We start from the raw sequence: 26,874 nt of genomic DNA, 5'->3' as shown, positions 1-26,874 counted from the left end.
ACTGTGCTAGGCACCGAGCAGTCATTCAACAAACATTTATTAAATAGAAAAATTGGTGGAAGGAAATTAACATTTATTAAATGCTCATGAGATGCCAAGAATTGAAATAAGTGCTTCATGCACACTATCTCACTAAATTTTTATAATTTTATAAATCGGTTATCATTTCCCCTTTTGTAAGGGAGCAATCAAGCCCAGAGAGGCTTAGTAATATGGCCATGGTCACATAGCAAAGAAAGTAGTAGAACCAAGGTTTGAACTAAAGTCTGTTTTCAAAGTTCATGCTTTCTCTATCAGATTAGGCTATCTCATTTATGGTAGTTACTCTATTCAGTCGTTTTTACCTTTTTATTAAATTTATTGGGGTGATATTGGTTAAGAAAACCATACAGATTTCAAGTGTTGAACTCTATAACACAACATCTGTATATTGTGTTGTGTGTTCACCACCCCAAGTCAAGTCCCCATCTATCACCAATAAACCTCTGTATACCCTCCTCCACCTTCCAAACCCATGTGCCCCCTAGCAATCACCACACTATTATTGTCTATGTATTTAGTCTTAAATTATGGATCTTCTACATCTTATCTCCTTAATTAGATTATAAGCTTCTTAAACACAAGAATTAAAAATTAGCACTTACAATCCCATATTAATTCACAGGGTGAATTCTTTGGCCACCTCCGTGTTAATAGAGTATCTAATTTTTAACTTCATTAGAGTGATTGGCCATACAGATAATCTAATAGTTATAAGAAGACCTGCATTTATAAGAAGACCTCTAGTCAAGGGGGTACCACAGAAGGTTGTGATTTGAGATGGCCTATTTCCGCATTCTCTCTAGCCTTCTGTGCACTCTGTGAATAATCTGTAAGCCATGCAAGCATCATACACAACAGTCGGTTAAAAGGGTCATATATCTCAAAGCACCTACCAAAAAAATTCCTGGAATGACATTGTGCCTTTGAACCAGAAGTGGATAATTGCTGCCTGTAAATTTAGATGCAGAGATTATGTTGTATTTGAGAAGTCGAAAGGAATCCAAACGACTCTTTAAAAAAAAAAAAAAAAAAAAAGTGGTAAGGACATTATATTCCAGGTAACCAACCTTTTGTTCTATTCAGCAGTATTTGTATCTCTGAACCAATAATTCCACTCCATTCCCACCGCTCCATTAGAAATGCCTTCATAAGCTCCTCATAGCCTTTGTATTGCCAACGCCAGTGGACATTTTCATGTTTCTTGTATTGACCTTTTTATGGCATTTGAAATTATCGAACAGTCTCCCCTTCTCAAACACTCTCCTGGGAGTCTGTGACCCCACTCATATTTTCTTCCCATTCCTCTCAATCTCCCTTCCTAGTCTTTGTCAGGCACAGCTTTTTCTCTATTTGATCTCTAAATATCTACTGTACAAAAATCTCCAAGCTTGCCTCCTGCCATTCATTCTCTTTACACACTCCTTGGGTAATTCATAATTTTAACTACTACTTGTGTCTACTAAATGCATGCGAAACCTCTTCCTCAACTGCTTCTCCCACATGAGTAAGTGTGACACCTTCTTCCCAATCCAGTCACCTCATTGTATTCCACTCTTGCTCCCTAAGCCACTTTCTACTTCACACTACTATGTGGCATGGTGGGGTGCTTAGGAGTGTGAGTCCTAGAGTACAGCTCCATGGTCTAAACCCCAGCCCATCCTCCAACCGAGGAATCCTGGACAAGTGATTCACTGTCCTGTTTCTCAGTAATGGACCTGTGCTCAATGGACTCATATGCAGAAAAGCCAGCCACTTAGGATTCTTTTTCTTTTCTTTTTTTTAAGACATGGTTCTTTAAAAAAAAAAAAAAAGTTTTACTGATTTTTTATAGAGAGGAAGGGAGAAGGATAGAGAGTTAGAAACATTGACGAGAGAGAAACATCGATCAGCTGCCTCATGCACACTCCCTAGTGGGGATGTGCCCACTACCAAGGTACATGCCCTTGACCAGAATCAAACCTGGGACCCGTCTGTCTACTGAACCAAACTGGTTAGGATTTAGGATTCTTTTGAGAATTAAATGATATTTCAGGTAAACAATTGTTGCAACATAATAAATACTCAATAAATACTTGCTCTATTGATCTTATTCTGACTTGGCATTTCTGATCAGTTCAGCAAACATTTTTGAGTGTCTATTAGATGCCAGGCGTTGGGGAGCACTGACTGCACTGAGGATGGTAGAGCCCTTGGGATTTAATGTGTATTGTCGCTACAGTGAGAAGTTGAACTCCTGATTTAGGTCTTGGTCTCTTATTCACTCAGCTTGTCTCTCTTCAGGGGAGACCTAACTCAGTTCACAAACTCACTGTCCCAGAAGCACCTCCCACAAGAAGGAAGAATTAGCAGTGACCCCATAACTGACCCTTAGGCTGAAGAATCATTCACTCATTGATTGATTCATTTATTCATTTGACAAATAAGTTTTAAGTGTTAACCATGTGCTAGGTCCATGATAGGCACTGGGGCTATACTTGTGAATAAGACATTATCCTGCTATCAAGATCCTCCCAGTCTATTGGCAGAGAAATCCAGCTTTAAAGCAGGCTGGGAAGGTGAAGCTGCTACTCCCAGATCTTGTGCTCCCAGAACCTACCATACACCCTCTGTGGCTCAGGCCACCCTTTCAGGAGCTTTATCTACACCCCTGAATCTTCCACCAGAGTGTCCAATGATTCCTACTGCTATTCAGCTTCCTAGTACAGCTCGACAATTTCAGTACCATGAAGGAGGCCAGGGGTCCCTGATTAGGTGGAATGAAAGAGAATGAATGCCAGGCAACCTTCTGTAGGAGACTCAAGTTCTTGGGTGAGTTTTCTGTGTTTTATAGCTGTCCACATTCACTAGTGTCCTTAGTACAGGATCGTTCCTTTCCTACTTATGATCTAAAAAAAGAATCTACTTTTCGGAAGCATAAGTTTCCTAGCCAATTATACCCAGACTCCCTTCACCATTCAAAGATACAAAATGTCATGTCACCTCCCTGCAATACTGCTCTCAACTCTGCTAGAAAAAATAATGTTTCCTTAGTTAAAATTTACATTTTAAGTTGTGTTGTTTATTTATACTCTGCCTTTTACAGAAAATACCTGAAGTGGTTTGAAGGAAGAATCGTGTAAAAGAAAATTATGAATTATAAAAATCATGATGAGAAAATTTCAATATAAACAGAAGCTCTAGATCCAAAAGAAAAAATGGATTTCAGATAAGTGGTAAGTAATTTTTTTACCCTACAGTTAAATTCAGCCTAAAACGTTGTTCTGTGCTTTTAAAAAATATATATTTCTATTGATTTCAGAGAGGATGGGAGAGGGAGAAAGAGAAACATCAATGATGAGAGAGAAGACACAATCGTCTGGTCGGCTGCCTCTTGCATGCCCCCTCTTGGGGATTGAGTCAGCAACCCGGGCATGTGCCCTTGACCAGAATCAAACCCAGGACCCTTCAGTCCACAGGCAGATGCTCTATGCGCTGAGCCAAACCAAGTACGTTCTATACTCCAAGGCAGTGGTCAGCAAACTCATTAGTCAACAGAGCCAAATATCAACAGTACAACGATTGAAATTTCTTTAGAGAGCCAAATTTTTTCAACTTAAACTTTTTCTAATACCACTTCTTCAAAATAGACTCGCCCAGGCCGTGGTATTTTGTGGAAGAGCCACACTCAAGGTGTCAAAGAGCCACATGTGGCTCGCGAGCCGTAGTTTGCTGACCACAGCTTTAAGGCAAAGTAAAGAGAGGAACCCAGTAGGGTACCAAAATCTTATGGACAGGAAAGAGGGCACACTCCAGAGCCTCGTGGAGAGTAAAGCTTTCTAGCTTCTAATTCAGAGAGACAATTGCCACACTGGACTTCACACAGGTTATACCAGGCCTGTAGCAAATAATGTAACACCCCTTAAAATAAGCTCAGGGTATATTCAGGGCAACATCCTAAAAAGGCAACTTATTGGAAGCAGTTTGGCAAAGGGTGACAGGGCCCAGGCTCTCAGCTTTCACATGTTTCAACCTAATGGAGAACAAGACCTGAGGGTCCCTAAGCATCTTTTATTTTTTTTAAAATATAATTTATTGATTTTTTTTTACAGAGAGGAAAGGAGAGAGATAGAGAGATAGAAACGTCAATGAGACAGAAACATCGACCAGTTGCCTCTTGCACACCTCTTACCAGGGATGTGCCCACAACCAATGTATATGCCCTTGACCGGAATTGAACCTGGGACCTTTCAGTACGCAGACTGATGCCTAAGCATCTTTTAAAGTCTCCCCTGGGGCTATCACTGGGGTTGGAGTAGGTACCTGAACATGCAGGGAAGAGCCCCGGTGGGAGTGGGCCCTCAATGTCAGGTAAGGAACTTGGACTTGACCTGAAGAAAAGGCCTTAGAGGATTTTAAGCAGAATGATGCAGTCATATTCGGATATTAAAAATAATACCCTGCAACATGTAGGAAATGTCAGAGCGACTAAGACCAGAAGCAGGAAAATTAGGCAACTTATTGGAAAAAATCAGGTAGGAGATGGTAAAGGCCTAAAATAAGCAGAAGCAATGGGATTGAGAAACAGGGATGACTAGGAAAAAATGTCTCAGGGACAGAATCGATAAGACATAAAGGCTTATTAAATGTGTTGAGGGTAATGGCTACCATGTGGAAGAGGTTTTAGGAGTGCATACTCAGACCTACTGGCAGAGGCTACTTGGAGTGCAATCAGAATAAGAGTTTAGGGTCCCGTCTAGGCTCAGTTAACAAGAATGATAGATTAGTAATATCTGCCCAGGATGCAGAATTGGAAGAGAGTGGCATGACTAATACTTACCATTTCCATTCTCTGGCAGAGGAAGCATAAAAAATGTACTGTGTGTTTTGAAATGTGCACACTGTGTGATTCCATGTACTAGTATAGGAAGGCCTAGAACAGACAAAACTAGCTTATGGTGATACAAGTCAGAATACTGGTTACCTGTGTGTGGATAGGTGGGTGGTTTATTTATTTTAAAAAATATATTTTTATTGATTTCAGAGAGGAAGGGAGAGGGGGAGAGAGAAACATCAATGATGAGAGAGAATCATTGATTGGCTGCCTCCTACATACCCCCTACTGGGAATTGCGCCCACATCCCAGGCATTTGCCCCTGACAAGAATTGAACCTTTCAGTCTGAAGGCCAACACTCTATCCAGTGAGCCAAACCTGCTAGGGTGCTGTGGGTGATTTATTGGCTGAGATAGCACAAGAAGCTATCTGAAAATAGTCTACTAGTATATTCTGCTCTGGATGGTAATTATACAGACATACATATGTAAAAATTCACTAAGCTATATACCCTTAGGACTTGTGACCTTTCTTATGTCAAACCTCAGAAGGGAGGGGCAGCATTCCTTCCATGAGCCTTAGTGTGGCTGAGGAACTATATTAAGATATAACATACAAATCAACATTATTTCACAATTTGTCTTTATACACATGACACTCACCTGAATGCAAGGCATGCTTCTAGTTTTATTCTGTTCCCTGTATACTTTGTTCACTTCCTTCAGAGTTTTGTCCTCTTCCTTAGTTGAGAACACATAGACTATGATAATCTGGTCCATGGAGGACAGTTGCTCGTTTATAAGGTGATCATACTCCACGTCTGTCACTTCAGGAATGCTGTAAGTGCTACATCTGCAGAAGAACCCTTCCTTCCCACAGAGCATATTCCTTAGGACCACAGGACAAGCCAGATGGAAAGCAAACTGCCCAACCTTGCTCTCAATGGGAAAGGGAAGCCTAGAAAAGTAATGATAGAAATTGTGTTTGAAGAACTAAAAGGAAAGAAAGAACATACTCTTTAAAAGTACCAAAGAACCTAAGTGATTAATTTATTTTTGTCATTATTGTTATTTTTAAGAATTTGATTAAATTCCCCACACCTTTTTTCACAATTAAAATAAAAAGAGGAAAATAGCATTTCACATTGTATATACACCCTAAAGTGGTTACTTTAGTAAAGCACTGAGATTTAATTCTAGACTGAATTTTATTTGCCAAAAAATTAAAATACTTGTCAAGCTCAGCCAGGGTGGCTCAGTGGTTAAGTGGTGACCTATGAACCAGGAGGTCACAGTTCTATTCCTGGTCAGAGCACATGCCCGGACTGCAGGCTCGATCCCCAATTGTGCAGGGAACAGCCGATCAATGATTCTCTCTCATTATTAATGTTTCTATTTCTCCCTCTCCCTTCCTCTCTGAAATCAATAAAGATATATTTTTTAAAAATAAAATACTTGTGAATATACTAAAATAATTCAATGCCATTCTTATATATGTTATATATAAACTAGGGGCCCAGTGCACAAAGATTCATGCACAGGGGTGGGGGCCCCTCAGCCAATCTGCACCCTCTCCAATCTGGGAGTTTCTGTCTGTCTGCAATCATATGAGCAAATTGTCTGAGACCCCAACCCAGTTTGGTTTGGTGCCCACAAAATAATAGAGGCCTTTTTTTTTTTTTTTTTCCTTTGCTCCATTGGTGGAAATTTCCTAGAAGTTGCAGGATATCTTCTCTTTAAATTTTTCCTTGACACTGTGACTTTATTTATTGTACATCTCTCACCTTTGCTTTCCCTTCATCCCCCACCTGCAACAGTAACTTGCTCCAGGCTCACTTTGCTGTAGTGTGTAGGACAGTGGTCAGCAATCTTATTAGCCAACAGAGCCAAATATCAACAGTTCGACAATTGAAATTTCTTTAGAGAGCCAAATTTTCTCAATTTAAACTTCTTCTAACACCACTTCTTCAAAATAGACTCGCCCAGGCTTTTGTGAAAGAGCCACACTCAAGGTGCCAAAGAGCCACATGTGGCTCACAAGCCGAGGTTTGCTGATCACTGGTCTAGGAGATCTCTCAACAAGTCTGCCACCAGAACTACGATTCCCAGAATTCCTGGTGCTCCCATGCTCTTGGTTTCTACTTGCAGTCTAGGGGCTGCACAAACCAAAAAGACTGCAAACTCCAGCCACCCCCAGGCCGGGCTGATAGGACCGGACATTCCAGTGGTGTCCTTGGGACCCCAGCTGCTTGGCACTAATGCACATGCACTCTGGCTCAAAGCAGGCGGGATCCTGGGGATAACTGTCACGGAGGGCAGGTAAGCGCCCCACCCTGTTGGGTTAATTTGCATGCTCACTCCTAATTGGCTGTGAGTGTTGTGGAGGTATGGTCAATTTACATATTTGTCTATTATTAGTATAGATATGTTATAATCTATAATCTATCAGGGTTAGAGATTTTAGTTGCAAGCAACAGAAACAAATACTGGCTAACTTAAACAAGCATACAAACAAACAAGAACAAAGGAATTTATTTAAAAACTCAGAAAACCTTTGGAAAGGTAGGAGAATAGGGTTTTCAGGCACCGCTGCCAGGTAAAAAAAAAAAAAAAAAAAGCCCAATGGGGAGGAAACAGCCATGGCTGCTGGGAAGACTCTATATCTTGCACTGCTGGCCCTGCTGACCCAGGACACCAGTGCAATAATGCTGGAAGCCACTTGGGACTGCTATCCCTCCCTGCTTAGAGGGTCAGGGCAGTCCCTGCCATTGACTTAAGTTTGGGCAGGCTTGTTGGAGTGGTGGAGTCTAGATTATGTGTCCAGGCCCTCTCTTCAGACAGATTGGGAAAGCAGGGATCTGACATTTTTGGCATTCTGCCTCGGCAGGTAAGGGGGTTTCCAAACACAGAAAGTAGGTTCAGATGCTGAATGATCAAAACAAATAAGTTTTCCACAGTGATTTATACATTCACTTATCAATGAACATTGAGATAATTTTCAATTTCTTACTATCACAAACTCATCGAAATTTTTGTACATTTCTCTTTTTGTGCATAAGACTTTTACTTTAACGCAAACTTATCAACCTGCTCCTTTATATTTGTGTATCTTTTGTGTGTGTTTGGTTCAATTTATTTTCAACTTCAAGGTGAAAAATATTTTCTCCTTATGTTTTCTTTCTTTTTATTATTATTATTATTATTATTATTATTTGACTTTTCATATTTATCTCTTTAATCTATGTGGACTATTTATGATAGGAAGTAGGAATCTTAGGTAGATAGCCACTTGTCTCACTACCATTGATTAAACCATTCTTTCTTCATTGGTTTGTAATGTTATCTCCGTTGTATATTAAGCTCCCATATGTGTATGGGTCTGGATGGGGTTCTCTATTCTATTCCATTGGTCTAACTGGCATGGTGCCAACACCACGATATCTTAGCTACTAAAGCTTTTTCAAACATAAGATGACTGTGAATTATTAAGACAAAGGAGGCTGCTTACCTGACGGACTGCTTGCTGGCTGGGGTCTTTTGGATGCAAGGGGGAGGTGAAGGCTGAAAGACACCCTTCAGTTTTAGGTAAGTGTTTCTATATAGAAGATACTCCTTATTTTCATCTTTTCCCTTTGCACTTGGTTTCAGAAGAAATTCTGCTCGGGAGACTGCTTGTTTCTTGACCACTTTTGGTGGAAACTTGGGCACTTTGTACATGTGTAGGCAATCTAATCCTGAAATGTAAACAGAATAAACTTCATTGAAAACCCTTAGTAGACCAAGGTAATGGGCTGGGGTAATGCACTGCAATAATGTGGACACCCCTTCGCCCATTTACAGCAGTGCCTTTCTGTGTGTTCCTTTTAGTGCACTTTGTGGTCTGCGCAGAGGATACAGAGCATCCTATCTAAGAAAGGGTAATATGCAAATTAACCGTCACTCCTTCACAAACATGGCATCACCCATAGCCATAAGATGGCGATGCCCAGTCCTCTCAGCTCCACCAGAACCCCCCAATCCCAGGGAGGTGGCCACTGAGAGTGAGCAGTGTGAGTGGCCTGGCAGAATGCTTGTTTCATCACTGCGACGATGTGGCAAGCCTTCCACCCTGGCCGAGAATGGGCCTCTCCAACATGGAGAGCCTCTGGGCAGCGGGCGCGGAGCACCAAGCCCCGCAGAGAGCTACTGGTACACGAATTTGTGTGCAGGGCTACTAGTCTATGTAATAAACAAGAAAATGTCTAGGTTATCAACAAATCTAATCCACAAGGGTTTGGTTATCTGTGCTTATCTTGTGCCCGGTAATGTGCCAAGCACCTTAAACCCATTATCCCATTGAATGAGGGGCCAGTAGTCTTATTTTCATGATATCAGAGGTAAATCCAAGTTCACCCAGCTAGAAAGCAGAACCAGGATTTGAACATATCTATTTAATTTGGAAGATGGTGCTTGTAGATCAGGGCTGTAGATCAGGGCTTTCCAACCTCTTTTCATAAAGCAGAAATGTGTAAACTGTAAAGCCCAATACATATAGATTCTTATTATTAAAATGCAAATTTTGATTCTGCTTACAAGCAGCCCAGCTTCTCCCCTGAGGACAGAGGATTTCCGTTTTCAGTTCCTATGTAAAACATTTGTGGTGTATACTTTGGGAAGCTCTGTTATTTACTACAGTAAGTAGCAAACTACCTCCTAAAATGGAGACACTTGCCTTTTGGATTTAATATACAATTAATACTAATTATTTGCAGATTCAGTATTTTTGAATTTGCCTACTCACTAAAATTTATTTGTAACCCCAGGTCAATACTTGTGGCCCTTTCATGGTGATTTTGCAAATATGTAAAGTGGTGAAAATTTTAACTTGTGTTATGCATGTTCCCAGTTGAGGTTGAAAAAGGCAACACTCTGCCTTCTAGTTTCTACTGTCATACTACAAACTCATGTTCTTTACTCATGATGTCATGGTCTGTTCAGGGCCATGTTTATACATTTTTTTGTGCTTTTTGTTGGTAATTTTGCTATTTAAAATAGCCCACAAGCTTAGTGCTCCAAAGTGTAAGAAAGTTTGATGTGCCTTATGGAGAAAATCTGTATTAAATAAGCTTGGTTTGGGCATGAGTTATAGTGCTATTGGCCATGCGCTCAATGTTACTGTATCAACAACACAGGTTAAATAAGGTGTCTTTAGACAGAAACACACATAAATTAAAGTTTTGTATTGATTGGTTAATGAAAATATTGTGACCAGAGGCTAGAAGAGACCTCACCATATGTTTTCCCTTGAAGCAATGGTTTGATATTCACTTAATTCAGTGTTTGTAGAGATGCTGTAGAATCTAACCACCAAGAATAATGCAAATTAACTGTGTTATATCTCTAGTCAGGAACTGAGCCCTAATGGACTCTAATCAAACAGCAGCTTTGCATTCACATCACATTACAACAGCACATTGCAAGGAGCGTACCCACGCCTCTTCTCATCACAGCACATGAATGAAAGACATCAGCAAGGACTATGGTTTTGGTGGTGACTGAGCGGTGGTACTTAAGGGGTAAGAGTATTTTATGATCCAAAAAATGAAAGCCCCTCCTCTTAATAAAAAAACCAGCAGTGGCCAGATAGATCAACTCTCCAAAGAGAGTAAGGATATAAAATTATGATTGGCTCCTTTAATTTCTTTCTCTCTCTCTCTGTCTCTCTCTCTCTCTTTTTCTTTTTCACAGATTTTCACACTTACATAATAAACATACATAGAAATTTTGTTAGGCGGGCCAATTTCCCTCTGACAGAACTCCTTTAATTTCTTGCTATGGCCAATCACCTGGATCCATGGTAGGAATCTGTATGTATTACACTTTACAGTTTACAAACTCACCACCTCGGTAACCTTGGAAGGAAAAGGCATTTAAATGTTGATCCTCTGAAAATCTGAATAATGGAAATGAGTTATGTGCAGCAATACAGTGGATCCCATAACTGACCCAAGGAAAATCTGTAGTAATCCAGCCAGTTAAATAGGATGTCCTTGGCTTTTCTCTCTAGTCTTCTTAATTTAATAACTGTCGCAATGTCAAACATAGGGCTTATGTCCATTATTGTATCAAATGCAGCAGGATCCGCTGAACCTGATAAATTTGAAGGCTTTAAAACATACATATGAGAGAGAGAGTTTACTATATGATTAGGAAACATAAATTCATTAATTTATTCATTTACTCATTCATTCAGTAGGTTGTCCAACAAATGTTTATTGGGTGTCATTTATGGGCCAGACAATGTACCAGAAACCAGGACTAAAGATATAGTACATAAAAGTCATGTTCTCTGCTTGACTACCATGGCTTAGTGGTTGAGTGTTAACCTATGAACCAGGAAGTCATGGTTCAATTCCTAGTCAAAGCACATATCTAGGCTGTGGGCTCATTTTCCAGTGGGGACATACAGAAGGCAGCCAATCAACAATTCTCTCTCATCATTGATGTTTCTATTTATCTCTCCCTCGCCTTCTTCTGAAATCAATAAAAAAATTTTTAAAGTCATGTATCTTTGTGAATTTACTTAATGTCACCAAATTATGCATTTAAAAATGCTTACAATTGTAACTTTTATGTTATTCATATTTTACAGCCACAAAAAACTGAAGAAAGAAAAGCTATATTCCCTGTGCTCAAGGTGCTCAGTCAATGCAAGAACTAGATATATAAACATTATTATATAACACAAGGGCTATGTTATTTATAAGCACAGTGTTATGAGAGCATAAATAGATTACTTAATGTTTGTAATACTGAGCTTTTATTTATCAGAAGAAAGTTTCAAAGTAGTACATAATGAGGATATTAGACTTTAAAATGGATAATTATAGTGAGCAGTATGTGTGATCTTTTCACAATAAATTGGGTATATAAAGTAGTTAGCTTTTTATGAGCTTATATAACTATGAAAATTGTTGATAATTCAGTTTTATATATTCATTAAGACTTATAGATAGAGAATAAACTAACAGCTGTAAGAAGAGAGGGAAGTTTTGAGACTGGGTGAAAATGGTGAAGGATTAAGAAAAAAACAAATAAATAGACACAGACAACAGCATGGTGATTACCAGAGGAGGAGGGAGGGTTGAAATAGAAGAGGGTACAGAGGGATATATGTGATAGAAGAAGACTTGACTTGGGGTGAACACACAATACAATATACAGATGATGTATGATAGAATTGTACACTTAAAACCTATATAATTTTATTAACCAATGTCACCCCAATAAATTCAATAAAAAAGATGACTGGCAGGACCCGAGTAAAAGACAGAGACTTGGCTGACAGCAGCTGCCCTCTCACTACAACAAGACTTGTTTGAGTTGTCTTGTACCCATGGTGTGGGGAAGTGGGTTTTTGATATCTAAATCCAGCCTACCACCAGGAATGCTCAGGGCCTATTCAAGAAGGCAAATAGCCAGAACCGGTTTGGCTCAATGAATAGAGCGTCGGCTTGGGGACTGAAGGGTCCCAGGTTCGATTCCGGTCAAGGGCATGTACCTTTGCTATGGGCACATCCCCGGTAGGGGGTGTGCAAGAGGCAGCTGATCGATGACTCTCTCTCATCGATGTTTCTAGCTCTGTATCTCTCTCCCTTCCTCTCTGTACAAAATCAATAAAATATATTTAAAAAAAAAGAAGGCAAATAATCCTTTTCGCTATTATTTACATGGTAAAATAAGATTGTTTTAGAGTAATAAATTTGACAGTAAAATAGTAGACAAGTTTTCAGGCTAATTTAAATTGGCTAATTGAAATAAGCAAATATTCTAGAAAAATTAATTGCACTGGACAAACAGCTGTGCCTAAAGTGTTAACTAAAATTTTTATTGGTAGTTCATCTCACGATAAAATCTCACAACAGGAAATGAGCTCATAGCCAATTGGCTTGGAGATCAACGCTTCCCAGTAATACTAAGAACAAGCAAGGCTTAACAACAAGACTGCACACACAGGCCACAAAGGACTACACCAAGACTGTCCACCTCAGGTAACTGGGAAGCTGACTCACTGAACCATATAGGACACCTTAGCACACAAAGCCACCCTACCAACTCAGAGAAGCTGTGAAAATGCTGAGACAAGGAAATAGATCACAAATAAAAGAAATGGAGGAAAAGAAGAGACTGAATATAGAGTTCAAAACCACGCTTGTAAGGTTTTTCAAGAATTTCCTAGAAAAGGTCGATAAGACCTATGAGGAGATGAAAAGGGATCAACTAGAAATAATAAGGTATCAACAAGAAATAATAAAGGATCAACAAGAAATAAAGAACACATTGTCTGAAATAAAAAATATTATACAGAATCCTAAAAACAGAATGGAAGATCGCAAGAATCAAGACAAAGATTTGGAACATAAAGAGCCAGAAGACACTCCTCCGCAGAAGCAAGAAGACAAGAGAATCCAGAAAGTTGAAGATAATGTAAGAAACCTCTGGGACAACTTCAAGCAAACCAACATCACAATTATGGGGGTCCCAGAAGATGAGAAAGAGCAAGATATCAAAACATACTGAAAGAAATAGTGACAGAAAACTTCCCCCACCTGGTGAAAGAATTAGACTTACAAGTCCAGGAAGCACACAGAACTCCAAACAAAAGGAATCCAAAGAAGACCACACCAAGACACATCATAATTAAAATTCCAAGAGCAAAAGACAAAGAGAGAATATTAAAAGCAGCAAGAGCAAAGCAGGTAGTTACCTATAAAGGAGCACCCATACGATTGTCAGCTGATTTCTCAACAGAAACCATGCAGGCCAGATGGAAATGGCAAGAAATATTCAAGGTGATGAATAGCAAGAACCTACAGCCAAAAATAATCTACCCAGCAAAGCTATCACTCAGAATTGAAGGCCAGACAAAGAGCTTCACTAATAAAAAAAAGCTAAAGGAGTTCATCACCACCAAACCAGAATTATATGAATTGCTGAAGGGGGTTCTTTCGGAAGAGAAAGTAAATAAAGATAAAAACTATGAACAACAAATACGTAACTATCAACAAGTGAATCTAAAAACCAAAGGAATTAAAAAAAAATTTGATGAACAATATTAACTGGTGAATATAATAGAATCAGAGGTATGGAAGGGGAGTGAACTGATAATTCTTGGGGTAAAGGGGAGAGGGGCGTGTGGGAAGAGACTGAACATAAACTATGCACCTATGGATGAGGACAATGGGGGGTGGGGAAAGGGCAGAGGGTGGGGTGGGAACGTGGTGGAAGGGAGCAATGGAGGGGGAGTGGAAATAAATATTATAAAAAAAAGGGAAATGAACCTAAAGCAGTCATATAATAGTGCAAAAAATTAAAATTTAAAAGCTATCAAGACTACATTATAAAATTTTCAAAAGCCTCCTAATATTTAAATCAAAAAAGGGGGAAAGTAGAAGAATATCATGTAAGGAAACATATCCTGTAAGTAAATTAAATTTACTATCAAATTTATTACTCTGAAATTTGTACTTTAGAAAATTAATTATAATGCTAACAGCAAGACATCCATGAAAAACACACATGGTATCAAAATAAGCCAGAGGAAAATAATTTGGGCAAAAAATGAAAAAGGATCCCAAGTCAAATTTATAGAAAATATTCCTTTATTAACTTTTGGTCGAGAATATGTTTGTATATTTTCAGAAAACAACTCTGAGACCAAGTGGATTCTGGCAACAGAGAGGAATTGACAGGACTACTCCAATCATGAAGACAGAAGAGAAACAATCCAGAGATGGAAGACACTGACGATGCCTTGACATAATAGCAGTCAGCAGCTGTGTATCACTGCAGGTTGCCCAGGACCAAACCAGAGAGGGTTGGGCTTGCATTACCACCATATGTCCACCATGCAAAATTGAAATATCATTGCTGAAATATACACATAAGGAACCATTTGACATTAAATTGGGTCTCAAAAGAACTGTTGGACCAGAAAGAAACTCACTACAGACTAATTCATATGCCTTTCAGCATAACCATTATTGATTGTCTCATTTTTTATTCTTATAAGTATATTTCCAATAGGACATGATCTCACTCATCTAGGAGAAATGGTGAACAACATAGACTGATGAATAAGGAGCCCTAGAGATAAGGAGCCATGGTCAGACTGTTGGACCTCAAAGGGTGGGGATAAAAGGGAGAGATCAACCAAAGGACTTGTGTGCATACATATGAGCCCAACCAGTAGTCAAGGACAAAAGGGGGGTGAGGACATGAGTGGGGAGAGAGGAGGGATTGGAATAGGGGGTTGAGAACAAATATGTGATACCTTAATCAATAAATAAATTTTTTTAAAAAGATAACTGGCAATGTTGAATATTTCTCTGTGTGCTGGTTGGTCATTCATATCTTATTTTGTGAAATATCTGCTCAAATCTATAGCACATTTTTGGGGATTGTCTTATTATTGAGTTGTAAGAGATTACATACTTTGGATACAAATCCTTTGTCAGATACAATATTATGAATATTTTCTGTCTTTCTGTTGCTTGCCTTTCCATTTTCTTAGTGGTATCTTTCAAAGTTTTTACTTTTATTTTTTTTTAAGTTTTTACATTTGACAAAGTCAAATCTATCAAGTTCCCTGAAGTTTTGCTTTATTTTTTTGTTTGTTTGTTTTTTGTAAATGAATGTAGCTGCTGCTTTGGTCAATTATTGAGGAGCTTCATAGTTTTATAGACATGCTCTCCTAATTAACTTATAGCTCTCATTTATCTTAAATCCTCATTACCTTAAACCAGTCCATCATATCTTGGCTAGATTAGTGCAACAATCTTATGATTGACCTCCCCACACTTTATCCCCAAATATTGCCCCAGGCATATAGAACAGTTCTCCACCTGAGTGAGTACATTCTTTGTTGGAGGCATTCAGAAATATGCATGGGCCTTTTGATTGATGGCACAACAGGCACTTAGTTTGTGGAGACCAGGGACACATTCTGAAATGTGTTAGAATGTCCTGCATAAATATGAATTATCTGGCCCCAAATGCCAACAGTGCCCCCTTTAGAATTAATGTTCTAATTTAAAAAATCTTAAATGCAACTGTTTATGGCAGCTTTATCCATAATAGCCAAAGACTGAAAACAACCCAAATGCCCAACAAAGGGTGAATGAATAAACAAAGTGTGGTATATCCATATAAGGGAATACCAGTCAGCCATACAAAAGAAAAAACTACAGATATATCTGAAACATAAATGAATCCCAAACTCATTATGCTGAACAAAAGTAGCTAGACAGAAAAGAGTATATATTGTTTCTTCCTATGTGAATGATTTTACACTAAAAATACAAAGCTAATTAACAATGTCTGGAGTCAGAAACAGGGAGGACTGAGTAGGAAGGAGTACATGGGAAACTTTTGGTGTGATAGAAATTATATCATGATTGCAGCAGCACTTATAGAGATGTATACATTTGTCAATGATCATCAAACGCATGCATTTGTCAAAAATCAAATGCATTAAGTGGATGCATTTTAATGTAAATAAATAACATTTTAATAAGATAGATGTTTATAAAATTAAATATACCTTTGGTGAAAGAGGTGAAGGGATTAAGAAGTACATATTGATCATTAAAAAATAAAGATGGGAATGTAAAGTACAACATAGGGAAAATGGTCAATAATATTGTGATAACTATATATGGTGCCAGGTGGGTACTGGAAATATCAAGGGATAGTTTTGTAAAGTAGATGATGGTTGATGTTTCTCTCTCATCAATGTTTCTAGCTCTCTATCCCTCTCCCTTCCTCTCTGTAAAAACAAAACAAAACAAAACAAAAAAATCAATAAAATATATATTTTTAAAAAAAGAATCTTATAAAAACCACTGAGAAACTTGAAGAGACTTTCAAGAACTTCAATGAGAATGCAAAAAAAAAAAAAAAAAAAAAAAAAGGAAAAAGATCAGTCAGACATTAAGGATACACTGTCTGAAATAAAGAATATACAGAAACTCAACTGTAGATCAACATACCCCAAGAGTCAAACCAAAGATCTGGAATATGAGGAAACAAAAAACACCCATCCAGAGAAGCAAAAAGAAAGAAGAATTCAAAAGTGCGAGGATAGTGTAAGGAGCCTCTGGGACAGCTTTAAGCGTACCAACATCCGGATTTTTTGGGGTGCCAGAAGAAGAGAGAGAGCAGGATATTGAAGGCCTATTAGGAGAAATAATGACAGAAAACTTTCTCTACCTGGTGAAAGAAATAGACTTACAAGTTCAGGAAGCACACAGAATCCCAAACAAGAGGAATCCAAAGAGGACCACACCAAGACACATCATAATTAAAATGCCAAAAGCAAAAGACAAAGAGAGAATCTTACAAGCAGCAAGAGAAAAACAGTTAGTTACCTAAAAGGGAATACCCATACTACTATCAGCTTATTTCTCAACAGAAACCATACTACTTATTTCTCAATAGATGCAGGCCAGAAGGGAGTGGCAAGAAATATTCAATGTGATGAAAAGCAAGAACCTACAACCAAGATTACTCTACCCAGCAAAGCTATCATTCAGAATTGAAGGTTAGATAAAGAGCTTCACAGACAAGAAAAAGCTAAAGGAATTCATCCCCACCAAACTATAATAGTATTATATGAAATATTGAAGGTTTATTTAAGAAGAGGAAGAAAAAAAAAAGGTAAAGATAAAAATTATGAACAACAAAGTGACAACAAATATCTATCAACAAGTGAATCTAAAAATCAAGTAAATAAAAAATCTGATGAACAGAATAAACTGGTGAATACAATAGAATCAGGGGCATAGAAAGGGAGTAGACTGACAATTCTAAGGGAGAAGGGGGTGTAGAGGGGGTGTGGGAAGAGAATGGACAAAAAATCTTACACCTATGGAAAAGGAAAATGGCGATGCTGGGTAAACACACCTAAACGGCCGCCAGGCACAAGTCCAAGGAAAAACTATAAAACAAATGTCTATCTCCCCAAAACCAAACGAAAGCTGGCTGAAAGGAAGCCCTTCATCTCTAGACTGAAAGAGAAAGAGGAGAATCCAGGGCACAAGCGCTGAAAACTGAGGTAGGAGGGGCGAGGACGTGAGACAGGTTGGCGGAGGATCCCGGCGTGCAGAGGGCGGTGCTTTCTTCAACCCCAAGAGAGAGGAGTGCTCAATCTCTCTGAAATCCAGTTTCTGGGAGAGAGGCTAGACTGTCTGCCATCGGGTCAGAAAATGGGGCTGGCTTGCTTGCAGAGCCGAGATTGTTTACTGTGCTGTGGTGCGAGACGCGGGGAGACGCGGGGACACCATCCAAGAGGCATCCAGGTCACCATTACTGATGGCCATGCCCCAGCCTAGTGACGCCCTGGGACTTCATCCTGAGACTCCGCCCCTTACAACACATCCAAGCTCCAAGCAGCAGACTTTGCATATGAATGGCCCTCTCTGTTGCAGTTTAGCAAAATTGCAACCTGGGGCAAACAGATCCAAGGAGGACAGGACTATAGTTCACGCTGTAGCTTCTGTGACAGTACTGGCCTCAGACAGTAGCTGGACTGCACCTCATTGAGACCAAGAAACCAGAATTCTAGTGCTCAGTTTCAATCCCTTACATCCATAAGTGACACATTAGGGAGACCTTCTTAGTGAGCACCAAAGCCCCACTGAAACAAGGTGTTTCTCCAGCGCAGCAGTTCTTCCTTTATAGACACAGCGGATTCTCACAAACAATTGGCCTGGAGGTCAATTCTTCCAGTATCAACAGCAATCAAGGCTTAATTACACCAAGACTGTGCACTAAGCCCACAAAGGGACCACCTCAGGTGATTGGGGAAGCTGAGCTACTGACCCCTGTAGGTCAACAACCACATAAAGCCACTCTATCAACACAGGGAGATGGCCAAAATGAGGAAACACAGAAGCATGACACGAATGGGAGAGATGGAGGAGAATAAACTAATGGATGACACACAGTTCAGAATCACATTTATAAGATTACTCAAGAATCTTCTAAAAACCTTTGAGAAACTTGATGAGACATCCAAGAAGCTTGGTGAGACCTTCAAGGACCTTAAAGAGAATAACAAAAAAAATGGAAAAGGACCAGTCATAAATTAAGCATACAATCTCTGAAATAAAGAATATACAGAAACTCAAGTATAGATCAACGTACCCCAAGAATCAAACCAAAGATCTGGAATATAAGGAAGAAAAAAATCACCCAACCGGAGAGGCAGAAAGAAAGAAAGAAGAATCCAAAAATGTGAGGACAGTGTAAGGAGCCTCTGGGACAGCTTAAAGTGTACCAACATCTGGATTTTTGGAGTGCCAGAGGAGAGCGAGAGGATATTGAAGGCTTAATGGAAGAAATAATGACAGAAAACTTTCCCTACCTGGTAAAAGAAATAGACTTACAAGTTCAGAAAGCATACAGAACCCCAAATAAGAGGAATCCAAGGAGGGACACACCAAGAAACATCATAATTAAAATGCCAAGGGCAAAAGACAAAGAGAGAATCTTACAAGCAGCAAGAGAAAAATAGTTAGTTACCTACAAGGGAGTACCCATACGACTGTCAGCTGATGTCTCAACAGAAACTATGCAGGCCAGAGGGAGTGGCAAGAAATATTCAAAATGATGAACAACAAGAACCTACAACCAAGATTACTCTACCCAGCAAAGCTTTAATATCATTCAGAATTAAAAGTCAGATAAAGAGCTTCACAGACAAGAAAAATTAAAGGAGTTCATCAATACCAAACCAGAATTACATGAAATTCTGAAGAGTATTCTTTAAGGAGAGGAAGAAGAAGAAAAAAGTAAAGGTAAAAATTATGAACAAAAAGACATTCATACCTACCCACAATTGAACCTAAAAATCAAGTGAATAAAAAATCTGAAGAACAAAATGGACTAGTGAATATAATGGAATCAGGGACATAGTAAGGTATTGGACTAACAATTCTCAGGGGGTGAGGGAAGAGATTGGACAAGAATCTTATACCTATGGATGAAGACAGGGGCGGGAGGTAAGGGCATGGGGTGGAGTTGGGGATCAGGTGGAGGGAAGATATGGGGGAGGAGTGGGGAAAGAGGAACACCTGTAATAATCTGAACAATAAAGATTTATTATAAATAAATAAATGAAAGGAAAAAAAAATCTTACACCTATGGATGAGGACAGTGGCCGGGGGGTAAAAGCATGGAGTGGGGTAGGAACCAGGTTGAGGGGAGTTGGGGGGGGGGGGGGGGAGGAATATCTGTAATAATCTGAACAATAAAGATTTATTTTTTGATTTATTTTTTAAATCTGGCTTCTCTATGATATTGTACATTTGTGTGCTGCTTTTTTTTTTTAATTCACAATATTAAATTGTTTAATTTTTGTAAAAAGAAAAAGTTAAATACACACCTCACCCCCATTAGGATGACTACTATTAAAAAAATACACAAAATAACAAATGTTAGTGAGGATATAGAGAAAGTGGAACCCTTGTATACTGATTGTAGGACTATAACTATGGTGCAGCTGATATGAAAAATAGTATGGTGGGTCTTCAAATACTTAGAAATAGAATTTCCATACGATCCATTAATTATACTCTGGGAATATATCCAAAAGAATTAAAAGTGGCGTCTCAAAGAGATATTTGTACACCCATGTTCATAGCATCATTATTCACAACAGCTAAAATATGGAAGCAATCCAAGTATCCATCAACAAATAAATAGATAAGTAAAATATGGTGCTAAAATATAATGAGACTAGAGGCTCTATACACAAAATTCATGCAAGGGCTCAGCCCTTGCAGCCCTTGCAGCCCCAGCTGCCTTGACCAGCCCTCACAGTCCTGGCTTCATCCTGAAGGTAATCCAAATGGTTGTTTGGCTGTTTGGTCTAATTAGCATATTAGCTCTTTATTATATAGGATATTATTCACCCTTAAAATGGAAGGAAATTCTGACACAAGAAACAATATGGATGGCCTTTGAGGACATTATGCTAAATGAAATCAGTCAGTTACAAAAGGACAAACACTATATGATTCTACTTAAATAAGGTACCTAGAATAGTCAAATTCATAGAGACAGGCACTAGAATGGCAGTTGCCAAAGGGTGGGGTGGCAGGGGAATGGGGAACTGTTGTTTAATATTATAGGCACAGAGTTTTCATTTTGCAAAATGAAAATGCCTGTAGATAGATGGTGGTGATGATTATATAACAATGTTGAATGTACATATGCCATGGAACTGTACAATTAAAAATGGTTAAGATGTTTTTAAGAAAGATAAATACAAAGAATCAAAAGTCAGCATATGTTCCTTTCAATTATTATGTAAATGGACCTATCTGTGTTCAATAGCTTGATTCTTTAGTCCTTTTTCTAAAACAAATCCAGCCTATATTGAAAGAAAAAAGTAACTAGAATAACATGAAATCTTAAATCCAATATCAAAATAGTGACTAACACTTTCCTGCAATATCAAAATAGTGACTAATTCACACTTACATATCTGACCCGAGTTATGCATTTCATTAGCTTGCACTTCATTTTGTAGGCCTTTAATAGCTCCTTGGCTTCTTTGGAGATGGGATTGGCATCAGGGAATGACTGAGAGAGATTGTAAACTCAGATGACATGGCTCACAAAAACCCAGAGGGGCATGATAGCATGATATTAAAGGCATGATTTATAGCAAAACTATATAATTCCAGTATTTGTGAAGTAACCATGGTAATTCTAAAGCAAGCATGTCAAACTTGCAGCCTGAAGGCTGAATGCCTCATTTATTTGGCCCATGTTAGCCTTTAAGTTTGACATGCTTATTCTAAAGAGCAACAGAGTTTTGATGCCAGTCCCTAAAACTAAAGATCTTTTACATGTATTCATACACATTATGTAATAATATGTGTGCCATTCACATAAATGCACTCAAAATTTTAAAAGTTTAATCAAAGCCCTAGCTGGTTTGGCTCAGTGGATATTAGTAGAGCATTGGCCTGCAGACCAAAGGGTCCTGGGTTCAATTCCAGTCCAGGGCATATACCTTGGTTGCAGGCTCCTCCTCAGTCCGAGCCCTAACAGGGCTCATTCAGGAGGCAACCAACCCATGTGTTTCTCTCACATTGATATTTCTGTCTTTTTCTCTCCCACTCTCCCTAAAATTCAATGGGAAAATATACTCAGGTAAGGATTAACAACAAAAATAAAAAATAAATAAAACCTTTTTTATAAACATTTATTTTTTATTTTTTATTTTATTGATTTTTTAGAGAGAGGAAGAGAGAGGGACAGAGAGTTAGAAACATCGATGAGAGAGAGTCATCAATCAGCTGCCTCTTGCACACTCCCTACTGGGGATGTGCCTGCAACCCAGGTACATGCCCTTGACCGGAATCGAACCTGGGACCTTTCAGTTCCCAGGCTGACGCTCTATCCATTGAGCCAAACTGGTTTCAGCTAAATAAAACATTTTTTAAATGTTTGATCAAAGCTCACTACTTAACTATATGAAATTAGAGATACTAATGTTTTAATGTCTTACCTCTTGGCAAACAAAAGTTTTAGACTAAAATTCCTTAACAGAAATTAAGTGCAACTGTAAAATGATTATTAAGAGAAAATATTCTGAGCCATAGTTTTAGCAATGCTCTAACATTGCCAAGTGTTTTTGGAATATTAGTTATGCTTAAAAAAAACAACTTAAATTTATATAGTTTCTTTTAGTTAAAAAAACAACAATATATAAGCCCTCCACTGTTTTTAAGAAATCATATATTACTAATGTATAAATGCAAACAATTCAACCACTTATGACACAGGAAATTAATTCTCCAAAGCTTAGGAATCATGGCCTTAGAAAAAACTAGGTCTTTATTTTTCTCCCAACTCTACCTTTATCATCTAACCTCTCTTCATCCCAAACTTTCAGTTATTTCAAGTAAGGTCCATAAACAACTAAAATAGCATTCATATTGTAGAAATTGCCACGAAACACTGAAAATTAAGAATCTAAAATCAGTGAACATTGTTCCTGCTCTGGTTTGTGCTAAGGTGCTGCCATGTACATGACTGAAGAAATCTCTGGACCTACTGTTTCAGGGAAGTGTGGAGTACCCTTAGAAGACTTGCATTTTACAGGTGCCAGAGACAGCTTTAGGCTTTCAGGATGCCATTTGTAGACCAAGGAGATGGCAAAGCGCCCAGAAATCTTCACAGTGATAAATGCATTCACCTGGGAACAACAGGAAGCGTTGTCATTTCCTGCATAGAATTCTCATACTCATAATTCAGGTGGAAATCATAGACATTTACATGATGCCTAGAAGGAAATCTGAGATCAACATTCACAGACAGCTTTAGTCTAATTCCATTTAGTCAGGAATGGGTTTTTAATTTTATGTTACAAGTCTGTTTGCCATGACATCTACAGATTTGTACAGCACTTTTAAGGGCTTGTGTAGATAAAGCATTCTCATTAGGTCAGCTGCTCTAAGCGGGCAAAGACTTTTGTTTGATTACAAGTTACACTTCCTTGCTTCCTGAATGTTGCCAGCTGAGGTAATATGAACTAAATAACCTACCCCATGAGCTACCCTGATTTTTCTAGACAAAGGGTGAGGAAACCCTGAGGGTCAGGAAACTTGCACATGCAGCCTTGCTTCTTACAGTTTCTTTACGGTACTTGTTCTTTACTTCCCAAGCCCTCCAGAACTAAGTAGTACTTTTAAAAAAATAGCCACCCGAATAGTGTACGTAGGATATATGGCCACCATGAATGATTCTGTAAATTATATAGATTAGAGGCCTGGAGCTACTTCCCTAGACAAGAACCTGTCTGGTAAAAATGTAATGTGATCCATACATGTGAGCCACATAAATAACTTAAAATTCTGTGTTTGTCACATTAAAAAGAGTAAGAAACAGGTGAAATTAATTTTAACATTTTATAACTAAAAAGATCTAGATATTAACATATCCACATGTAACCATTATAAAAAAGCATTAATATGATATTTTACATTCTCACTTTTTGTACTAAGTCTTTAAAATCTAGTGTGTATTTTACACTTACAGTGTATTTCAAAGGTTCCATGGCCACAGGTGGCTAGTGGCTTCCATACTGAATAGCACAGCTCTATATACATGGTGCCCTTAGGGTTTGATGCGTCACTGTACTATGTAAAGCGACCCTGCCCAGCCCAAGTGGTTCAGTGGTTGAGCATATACCCATGCACAAAGAGGTCACTGGTTCAATTCCCAGTCAGGCCACATGCCTGAGTTGCAGACTCAATCCCCAGTGATGGGTGTGTAAGAGGCAGCCAATTGATGTTCTCTCTCGTCGATATTTCCCTCTCTCTTTCTCTCTTCCCTTTCTCTCTTTCTCTCTCTCTCTCTCAAAAAACAAATAAATCAATAGAAGCATTAAAAAATAAAAATAAAGTGCCCAGCCAGCTTGGCTCAGTAGTTGAACATTTACCTATGAACCAGGAGATCACTGGTTTAATTCCTGTTCAATTGTGGGATCAATCCTCAGTGTGGGGTGTGTAGGAGGCAGCCAATCCAATCAATGATTCTCTCTCTCTTTTATTTATTTATTTATTTATTTATTTATTTATTTATTTATTTTTAAAATAAATCTTTATTGTTCATATTATTACAAAAGTTCATTTTCCCCCCTCCAACAGGTTCCCACCCCACTTTCTGCCCTTTCCCCACCTCCCATTGTCCTCATCCATAGGTGCACAGTTTTTGTTCAGTCTCTTCCCGCACCCCCCTCTCCCCTTTTCCCCGAGAATCTTCAGTCCATTGCCCTTCCATACCTCTGATTCTATTATATTCACCAGTTAATATTGTTCATCAGGTTTTTTAATTCCCTTGGCTTTTAGTTTCACTTGTTGATAGTTACGTATTTGTTGTTTATAGTTTTTATCTTTATTTACTTTCTCTTCCGAAAGAACCCCCTTCAGCAATTCATATAATTCTGGTTTGGTGGTGATGAACTCCTTAGCTTTTTTTTTTTTTATTAGTGAAGCTCTTTATCTGGCCTTCGATTCTGAGTGATAGCTTTGCTGGGTAGATTATTTTTGGCTGTAGGTTCTTGCTATTCATCACTTTGAATATTTCTTGCCATTTCCATCTGGCCTGCATGGTTTCTGTTGAGAAATCAGCTGACAATCGTATGGGTGCTCCTTTATAGGTAACTACCTGCTTTGCTCTTGCTGCTTTTAATATTCTCTCTTTGTCTTTTGCTCTTGGAATTTTAATTTTGATGTGTCTTGGTGTGGTCTTCTTTGGATTCCTTTTGTTTGGAGTTCTGTGCGCTTCCTGGACTTGTAAGTCTAATTCTTTCACCAGGTGGGGGAAGTTTTCTGTCACTATTTCTTTCAGTATGTTTTCGATATCTTGCTCTCTCTCCCATCCAAGTACTAACCAGGCCCGACCCTGCTTAGCTTCCAAGATCAGACGAGATCGGGCGCGTTCAGGGTGGTATGGCCGTAGACTATATCTTGCTCTCTCTCATCTTCTGGGACCTCCATAATTCTGATGTTGGTTCGCTTGAAGTTGTCCCAGAGTTTTCTTACATTATCTTCAACTTTCTGGATTCTCTTGTCTTCTTGCTTCTGCGGAGGAGTGTCTCCTGGCTCTTTATGTTCCAAATTTTTTACTTGATTCTTGCGATCTTCCATTCTGTTTTTAGGATTCTGTATAATATTTTTTATTTCAGACAATGTATTCTTTATTTCTTGTTGATCCCTTATTATTTCTTGTTGATCTCTTATTTCTTGTTGATCCCTTATTATTTCTAGTTGATCCCTTTTCATCTCCTCATAGGTCTTATCGACCTTTTCTAGGAAATTCTTGAAAAACCTTATAAGTGTGGTTTTGAACTCTATATCCAGTCGCTTCTTTTCCTCCATTTCTTTTCTTTGTGAACTGTTTCCTTGTCTCAGCATTTTCACAGCTTCCCTGAGTTGGTAGGGTGGCTTTGTGTGCTAAGGTGTCCTATATGGTTCAGTGAGTCAGCCTCCCAGTTAGGTGGAGTCTTGGTGTAGCCCTTTGTGGGCTGTGTGTGTAGTCTTGTTGTTAAGCCTTGCTTGTTGTTGGTATCACTGGGAAACGTTGATCTCCAAGCCAATTGGCTATGAGGATCAGAAGTGTCTCAGCTAGGAGGGTTTCTGTATTCTGCTTGGATGGGGTGGAGTCTCGGGGTGGCCCAGACAAGCTTCATTGAATCCCACACAATTGATTGCAGGCGCTCGCAACTCTTTGGTATAGGCGCAGACAAGCTTTGGATTCCTGTCTGTCAATCCCTAGGAGAGTCCCATTCACTACAAAAGAGAAAGCTAGCCACTAGAGGAGCTTCTGTGCTCCTCTTGGATGGGGCGGAGTCTTGGGTGGTGCAGGCAAGCTTTATTCAGCCCCTCCCTACGAGGGTCTGGTTTCTGAGTCTTGCAGTAATGGCCGCTGGCTTCACACACCTCCAAGAGATCTCTGCCTCTCCCTGTCTGGGGCCGTCTATCAGCGCAATAGGGTGATTCTGTTTTCCTCCCGAACCAAAAAGCCAGCCGTACTTTAGCTGTGCGCCCTCTCCGTGCGCAGGGAGTATGCCAGCAGCGAACTCAGCCCGCCCTCTCCGCGCTCCGAAAGCAAGCCGGCAGCGAATTTAGGCGGTCGCCTTTTCACACGCACAGTTCTCTGTACCTTCACAGTTCCTGAGGTTCAGCGTGCCTTCCCTCTCCTTCCCAGATGGTAGAGCCTCCTCTCAGCCAGCCGTCCAGCGCTTCAGGGTGATATTTCCCCTGTTTTTCAGTTCTAAACTCAAATTTGTTGTGGTAGGCTGCATTGGGGTATCTACCATCTTGGTTCCTCCTGCAATGATTCTCTCTTATCATTGATGTCTCTCTCTATCCCTCTCCCTTTCTCTCTAAAATCAATACAAATATAATTATAAAGAAACAAACTGCCCTGGCCCAGTGAATAAAGCATTGGCCTGCAGATTGAAG

The 26,874-nt window shown here is 39.1% G+C and overlaps 1 protein-coding gene across 2 annotated transcripts in view; it reads right to left on the bottom strand.

The window, feature by feature from the left end:
• The window catches only part of LOC118730649 (uncharacterized protein C3orf20 homolog), a 62,845-nt gene that overhangs the window by 15,915 nt on the left and 20,056 nt on the right, over window positions 1–26,874 (bottom strand). Inside the window, exons 6-11 of one of the 2 annotated variants that reach the window (XM_036458705.2) lie at window positions 22,962–23,102; window positions 21,377–21,478; window positions 10,838–10,997; window positions 8,361–8,586; window positions 5,516–5,810; window positions 936–1,052 (exon numbers count right to left, since the gene is read on the bottom strand). In XM_036458705.2, the coding sequence (XP_036314598.2) occupies window positions 936–1,052; window positions 5,516–5,810; window positions 8,361–8,586; window positions 10,838–10,997; window positions 21,377–21,478; window positions 22,962–23,102 (1,041 nt within the window). The remainder of the gene's footprint in view (window positions 1–935; window positions 1,053–5,515; window positions 5,811–8,360; window positions 8,587–10,837; window positions 10,998–21,376; window positions 21,479–22,961; window positions 23,103–26,874) is intronic. The other variant, XM_045587650.1, reaches the window with a different exon arrangement.

This window comes from Pipistrellus kuhlii, unplaced genomic scaffold (assembly GCF_014108245.1).
Source record: "Pipistrellus kuhlii isolate mPipKuh1 unplaced genomic scaffold, mPipKuh1.p scaffold_m20_p_3, whole genome shotgun sequence".
NCBI classification, from domain to species: domain Eukaryota; kingdom Metazoa; phylum Chordata; class Mammalia; order Chiroptera; family Vespertilionidae; genus Pipistrellus; species Pipistrellus kuhlii.
This window is presented reverse-complemented; position numbering and strand designations above follow the sequence as displayed.